The following is a 7,837-nucleotide window of genomic DNA, read 5'->3' on the forward strand; positions in this document are numbered from 1 at the left end:
TATCGCTATATGTATACTTAAAAATTTTCGAAAGATAATATATTACTCTAACCAAACTATACGTTGGTAGCCTATATTTATATATGAACCAAAATTAAATCTTGTTTCTATTAAAAACAAAAATGATGCACAAACATATATAAAATAGAGGAGTAATATTCTAAATGAATCAATAAAATAATTAGTGGAATAATTTGGATCCATTTAGGGATGGGGCCCAAGCTGCAAAGGAAATGTGGAGCAAGATTATCGTTTAGTTTGGGTAGTAAATTTAGGGAATCTGAGGAAAATGACGATTTTAGGCACGAGCAGAAGAGTAGGACCCAAGAAGCTTTGCTTAGTCAAGATCAAGATGGCAGTATGCAATGCACGAGCTTCAAATCAATTCCCATTTTCATGTACCAAGAAAAACACTTGCATTTCTCAATGTAAATGTCTAACTTATTCATATTGTTACTACTCTACAATCGTAATACCTGAACTTCTGCTCAGAATATGTCCTTTGTTTTCTTTTACAAATTTATTCCATCTCATCAATTCTTTCAAATCTTTAGACGTTAGTTCTTTTCATCTAGTACTATTCCATTACCATCTTTGAGGAGAGAGAGAGATTTAGAAGTTTTTTTTTTTTTTAATTTTCAGTACAAGTTTTATATATTACTATTATATAGATATATTTTTGGTTTTTTACTGTATTTTCTAACCTAGTAAACTAATGACTAATTCATCGTAGTACTGAGTTTCATTTAAAGATTTTTCGCTGGTGATGATGGCACTTTTTTTTGCTTTTTAGAAAAAAAGATCTTACTTATAGCTATAGATAATCATTTCCTAACATTTTTTAATCAATGATATTTTTCTATTTACTTAAAGGTTCTTTTATGTTGTTATTATCACTGGAAATAAGGGTCAAGTGAGAATTTTCCCTTTTTTGTTTTCAGTCGCAGACTTTTATTTAGGCCCGAAGAAGGAACTGGTTTCTTTTTCTAAAAACATTAGATTTCGTTGAAGAAACCTGGCCTAACTTCTACAATGGAGAAGATAACAAACGAGTATACTCCAAAAAGCCCACATTACACAAGGTTATGGGCTTGGACAATATGACACAAATGATACATGATGGAAAAAAAAAAAGTAACAACATTAGTGGGTGGCGTTCACCCGAAAAGGAGAACAAAGACTTTTCAGAATATAAATAAATTATGTGATGTCAAGATATATTTTTATGTATTAGTTTAACAATTTTATTAACTAAAATTTTACTCAACGAGTTCAAGTTTTACCTTCTAATCTTCTATTGTTCTCTTTCGTAAAATTATAAAGGGAAAAAATTATTTTAAAATAGAGAATTACTAATTGAAAATTCTCCCAAAGACATGATATAACAATATAAGTATATAACTAAATAAATAAATAATGTTAGAGGACTAATATTTGATTTTTACATTTACCTTGTATTTGAATTAGTACTAAAAAACTATTTTTTTTTTAATAAACGCATTTGGATCTTAGCATTTTTCTAGATTAATAATACCCAGCAGATTTTATACTATAAATTTAAAGTTTGGATCGTGTCGGATAAGATTATTTACGAACTTGCAAAGAAAAAATCGCATATGCAATTTTCAAAGTTGTGACAACTAAATATCAATATTTTATTTATGAGAGGAGAAAAATCTTTAAAAGCCGAAATTAGATATTAAAAAGGCAAAAGATAAAAAGGAAAAAGTTGAAAATAATATTTTTATATATGTCAAGACAACCTTTTTCTTTTTCTATTCACCAACACGAAAATAGTTCAATAGTTAGTATAGTTTATTATTTTTAACTAGAAAAAACTACCATTTGTGCCCATAAACTTTACGAACGCTAACAAAAATACCCATGAAAAAAGAAAAGTGACTTTGTACCCATAAAAGGCTGGATCCGTCTGTCGATAGTACCCGAACGTCATTAAAACGTTAGCTCCGTTAAGTTAAAAGCCAACGTGGAACGTTAACTGCTTACCTGGCTTTGAATCAGCAGTCTAACGTGTCCAAGCATAAATATACCGTTATAACATCACCCATTCCCCTAATTTATCCTCAACTGTTTTCCCAATTTCAATTTCAAAACCCTAGAATGTCTAGGAGAAGCAGAGGTAACCAATGTTCTTCGAATGGAAGCATCAGCGAAGAAGGGACTTCGTCTTCCAAGAGGGGTGAAGAGAAGACTTTGTCTGGGAGATGCTTCTGTGGACAGGGTGTGGTGTTGCTACAATCTGGAACCTTAACAAATCCTGGGAGATGGTTCATAAGGTGTCTTCTATAGAAGGTAAGTCTTTTTGTTTTTGTGCTTCTGATCAGATTAACTTATTGTGAATGATTCCTTATTCCTCCCTTTCACACTACAGATGATGGATTGCAAGTATTTTGTATGGGTGGATGAGATTGACGGAGGATGGGAGGGACTGGCAAGAGCCCTTGTTAGAAAAAATCAAGATAGCTCCTGTAGTAACCATGAGGTCAATCTCACTGGGCAAAGAAGAGAGATTGAAGAGAATAGTGTGAAGATCTTGTTAAAGATAGGGAAGCTCCAGGGTGAAATTAGAACTATTAGGTCATGGATTATAACTATTTTTTTGAGTTTACTGATTTGTGTAGGGCTAAATCTACTCCAATTAATCAATATGTAACTGTACTTATGGTGTATGTTGTCCTGGGGTCTTTTTGTGCAGCTTTTTGGTTTCAATGATGATGAATTTAGAAGCTGGTTGGTCTCGATGATGATGAACTTCGAAACTCTGTTACTATCTTCGCTTGTTGTGGAAAAAGTCAAGTTGTGTTATGACATTAATGTCCATGATTGTTAATGTATTTGATATCTGCTAAATTGGAGTTAACTCAATTTTGACAAAAAAAGAAATATAAATGTCATGATTTGTCTTAATCTAGCCAGAAACATGATATTATAAAATACATAGCAAAGTTGTAACCTGGAAATGGAACTAAATATTCATTCCATAAGCTATAATAAACCTTGAAGTAATTTACTCATATGCAGTTATCAACAAAAGCCTCAAAATGAGGGTATGAGTTTGATGTAGTAGTACCAAATCAAATGTACCTAATAGAACCTTTACAAACCATGAACATGAAAGCATCAAGTTGTGTTGTTTAATTACTAGGCATAAGTTACAAAAAAAACCACAATATAAGAGTTCATAGAGCTCTCATTACAGTAAGTACTTCATCAAAAAATAAATTCACACAAGAAAATCCTATTTGTTGGGTGTGGAGTTGCTGCTGCCACTAGAAACCCCATTGTTGTTGCCACTTGAAGATGCTCCTATTGGTGGACGGAACCCAGGTATTGGCCATCTGCCTGGTGTTTGAATTGTGGATGGTGGAGTTGGCATGATTGCATAAATCGTGTAGTGGTACCTCGGCTTGCACCATGCATTGTTTGTCTGGTAACTCTTGGAGGTGGTTGGTTAGTTGGTGATGTAGGCCTAACAACAGAAGGTTGTGGTGTGGTAGGCGTTATGGGAGTAGGTTGTGGTGGGGCAGGTCTGAGGGGAGAAGGTTGTGATGGTGGTGGCCTCTTAATATTTCTCCTCCTAATTGGTCTCTTGGACATGGTTGGCTTTATGATAGGTCTAGGTGGCACATATGCAGTAGAGGAGTTAGAAGGTGGAGGTCTTACTGCCATAGGTTCTTCAGAAGGATTCACACAGTTCAGATCATCAACATTCACCTATAAATGTTGAAAATTGCATTAGCTCAAATTTTTAATGCAAGATAAATTTATCTTCATGCCAATAAGTAGAAGAAGAGAGTGGATATAAATAACTTACATTGGGTGAATCTGAAGCTGATGCTTTAGCATCTGCTGCCTCCAAAGTCTCTTCCCAATACATCTCTTGCTCTCTGGCAGTATCCTCATCAAGATCATCAACACCCATACCTTCAGATCTCACTTCTGCACCCTGTTGCTGACGACCACTACCTGATGCAGCTCATCCACTAGCCATAGCTTCTTTCTTCTTGTCACATCCTCTGCTGTTATGACCAGTCTGAGAAAACAGTAGCAATAATTGCAATTTTAATTTCTTTACAATACAACCAATATGCATAAGTAAACAAATGAGATATGGAATATAAGGTTATACCTTCAGACAATATGTACATTTAATAGGGCCATATCTCCTCTTTGCTCTATGGAGATCAGGATTCTCTCTAGGACCATCTCTACGAGCGTCTCTCTTTTTAGTAGGTCTCCCAATAGGCTTCCTATACACTGGAGGCAACAATGGATAATGGTTTCCCTTCTCCTACTACTCCTGGCTTGGGACAGGTTGAACTGTCCACTGATATGCTAGGTTGTATGCTCCCATAGTAAGCCAGTTGTGAGCAAAGTCCTCGGCCCTGCGATTTTGGTATGCAATGGCAGCACAGGCATGCCTACATGGAAGTCCAGTAAGCTGCCATAACCTACATGAACAAGTCTTTCTCCCCAAGTCTACACTCACCTTCACAGGTAGCCTTTGAACCTCATAGACATTCCCATCTTCATAGTATAAATCTTGTAATAGCTATATCACTCAACTAGATGTACCCAACTACATTTTCTACTGATTCCACTAATAAGATTCCACTAATAAACAAAATCACAAAAGGCACTATAGCTATTATATTGATAAGGTACATTTGTGGACCCATCCAATACACTGATAAAGAGGAAAAAGAAAATTTAATAAACCACTAAACAATTGAGTGGCCTTCCAGTCCTTTATATTTGAAAACTGAATTTAAAAATCATTGCTTCTTTGTTTCATGATGATATCACATCCACCTTATTTAACATAGCTAGTTAAGCTACTGCTTAAATCACCTAATAGGATAATGTTGTAGAACGAATACCAACAAAAAATGCAAACATGACAAGTTCTTATAGAGTGAAATTTGAACAAACCTGCCAAGAGTTTCATATGGCCAGTTCCCGTAGCTCGATAAGCAACAAGATCGCCTAGTAATCGTGCCATTATTTGAAATTTTAGATAAACTCATTCATGAGCCTAATACATCCATTAATCCTTTCCATTATTTATTACATGAAAAAGGGAAAGGGAATTGAACCTGCGCTAATGAGAGGGAAGGACGAAGAAATTGGGCGACGCGGAGGAGCGGCGGTCACATCGGCACAAAAGTTCACCGCCCTTGGTTCCTCGCCGGACTGGAAGATGCGAAGCAGGGGCTGTTCGCGCTGAGACAGAGTGACTACGCGCAAAGGAGGGAAGAAATAGGGAAAGGGAGAAGAAAATGGAAGAAGGATTGGGTGATGCTAGTCGCCGGTGGTGTTTTGGGCGGACGGAGGTGGTTGGGCGGCTTGGTTGGTGGCGTCACTTCAGTACGTGGTTCACGTCTCTCTCTCTGTTAGGGCATGCATAAGGGTGGTGAGGAAGAAGATGGAATGGTGCGAAGTGACTCTAATGTTTCTCTCTCTCTCTTCTATATCTACCTGGAAGGTTCTTAAAAAAATTTAAATTAAAATTCAAAAGCCAGGTAAGCAGTTAACGTTCCACGTTGGCTTTTAACTTAACGGAGCTAACGTTTTAATGATGTTCGGGTACTATCGACAGACGGATCCAGCCTTTCATGGGTACAAAGTCACTTTTCTTCTTTCATGGGTACTTTTGTCAGCATTCGTAAAGTTCATGGGTACAAATGGTAGTTTTTTCTTTTTAACTATTAATCTAATTATTTTAATCTAATAATTTAACAACATATTTTTAATAATATTTAAAAATATTATTAATTAACTGTTAGCACAAAACAGTAAATTCTACTGAATTTCTTCAACATTTATCTCCTAATTTTTGTTTGTGTGTCAAATAAGGAAAGTTAATTAAGTATTATTGGTGAGTTAATAACTTCCACATCACCGTTAAATTATCTAAGAATATTACTTATATAGGAGCAGATTTGTTCTTCTAATACTAGTTTGAAAGTAATATATTTTTTCTTAAGATAGAACATCTTAATCGTTTACTATAAAAAAAACATAAAATACCGTCAGATTTAATAATGGACATTACTAGTAAATTTTTCGATAATTACAAACAAGAATCCATTTTTCGAATTAATTTCTGTCGAATTTAAAATTCTATACTTAAATTTCACGACAAATAGAAGCATAAAAACTATTTTTATTCACACTAAAATTAGCATCAGATTTTTCGTCAGAATTTTTTGACGTAAAAGAATTTCAGAGAAATGCGACGTTTAGGCAACGCTGACCACTCTACCGTAGGAAACAAAATAGTGTTTTTTTCAGGCGTAGAATTCGACAATAAATTATTATTGGCCAAAGTTATATCGCCGGATTGTGTTCGACGATAAATTTACCGATAATATGGTTACCGGCAGATTATTTTTATTATTCCACCGGTACTCAACGTTTTTCTTGTAGTAATTAGATTAATAAATTCATTAAAATCAATTATTAACTTTTTTTAAATTATTATCTTATATCTCATTCAATTTAATATATTTACTAACAACTTTGTTAAATAACCAATTAAGATACCAACCAACTCTATCAATTACAATGTAGTCTCCAACAAAAATCCCAATAACACAAAAAAAACACTCCACAATATTATCCAAACCTAACCCTATTTTGATTTTTTACTATTATTCCTTGTAAAAAAAAAAACAACTGCACACCCCACTTTCCCCTTCCACTCCTACTCACATTGTTCATGCTACCGTCTTCCTCTCCTGCTCTAGTCACATTGTCGCGTCGCCCTATAATTGTTGTTGATCATTCGCTCACTGCAACAATAACCCCAGTCTTCTCACGCCGACGACAATGGCCACAACCCGACGAAGGGAACCAATCAATCCTCCTTCACACTGTTGCGTCGCCTAACTTCGCTGTTGAACCAGCGCTGCAACTCATCTGCCTCAGCAAGGAGCCACCAAAGACGACATCCACTTCGTCACGAAGGAATCTTCGGATGGCACCCACTGTGCCGCGCCCAATCATGTCGTCGACCAGCCCTTACCCAATCTCCTCCCACGCAATTCGTTCGCGTAAAAGGTGGACAAAGAACCCCTCGCCGCTTATTACAACGAATACCCTAAAAAGGTAAATGCGAGATGTTTCTTTTGTGAAACATGGATAGTGCGAAATAAAACAGAGTTGTCCATTCGTTATCTACAGCAATGTGTGTTCAGTTGCTGTCACATGAGTATGGAAACGATGTAATTTTGGACAATAAAGCATTCATTATCTTTTGAGTTTTCACATAACATTTATCAACTGTTCTCTATCTATCACGAATTCATCTAAAACGGGTGAAGTTTCACTCCAAAAATTGTTATCTACATAACAATCTTTTATAAATAAACACGTTACAATAGTTAACGGTACATATAAGTATCACTGTTAAATTTTACATGATAAATTAATAGAAAGATATAACGTGTCCACTGTTTATTATCGTAGAGGACTAAATTAATACTTTTTTTTAGAAATTAATTAGTCCAAAATCAAAATCTTTAGAAACCTGATTATCATTTTACTCTTTAATTACCATAAAATCATTACAATAACATTAATATTAAAATAGTATCAACAACAATATCGTCAAGAACAATAATAAAAGTAACAACAACATTAACGACAACAACAATAATCTATATTCAGTCATTTATATATAATGTCCAATAGAGATGTTCTTTTTTATTAATAAGGCTAATTATATAGTGTCATTATTTGGTATTTAATTTTTTCATAACTTACTTTTTATAGTAAAATTTAAATATTTAAAAATTATTTATTAAATTAAATA

At 34.6% G+C, this 7,837-nt stretch overlaps 1 protein-coding gene across 2 annotated transcripts; it reads right to left on the minus strand.

The window, feature by feature from the left end:
- On the minus strand, nt 3,224–5,000 carry LOC107634021 (sulfated surface glycoprotein 185-like). 2 transcript variants are annotated; one of them, XM_021117626.1, is made up of 3 exons: nt 4,151–5,000; nt 3,836–4,054; nt 3,224–3,735 (listed from the first exon to the last, which is right to left on the minus strand). In XM_021117626.1, exons 2-3 carry the CDS (start codon nt 3,941–3,943, stop codon nt 3,328–3,330), a joined length of 516 nt encoding a protein of 171 aa, XP_020973285.1. In that variant the 5' UTR covers nt 3,944–4,054; nt 4,151–5,000; the 3' UTR covers nt 3,224–3,327. The 2 variants fall into 2 exon arrangements, with proteins under 2 accessions (XP_020973285.1, XP_016193090.1); XM_016337604.2 differs by lacking the exon at nt 4,151–5,000 and having other exon boundaries at nt 3,836–4,068.

This window comes from Arachis ipaensis, chromosome B03 (assembly GCF_000816755.2).
Source record: "Arachis ipaensis cultivar K30076 chromosome B03, Araip1.1, whole genome shotgun sequence".
Taxonomy (NCBI): Eukaryota; Viridiplantae; Streptophyta; class Magnoliopsida; order Fabales; family Fabaceae; genus Arachis; species Arachis ipaensis.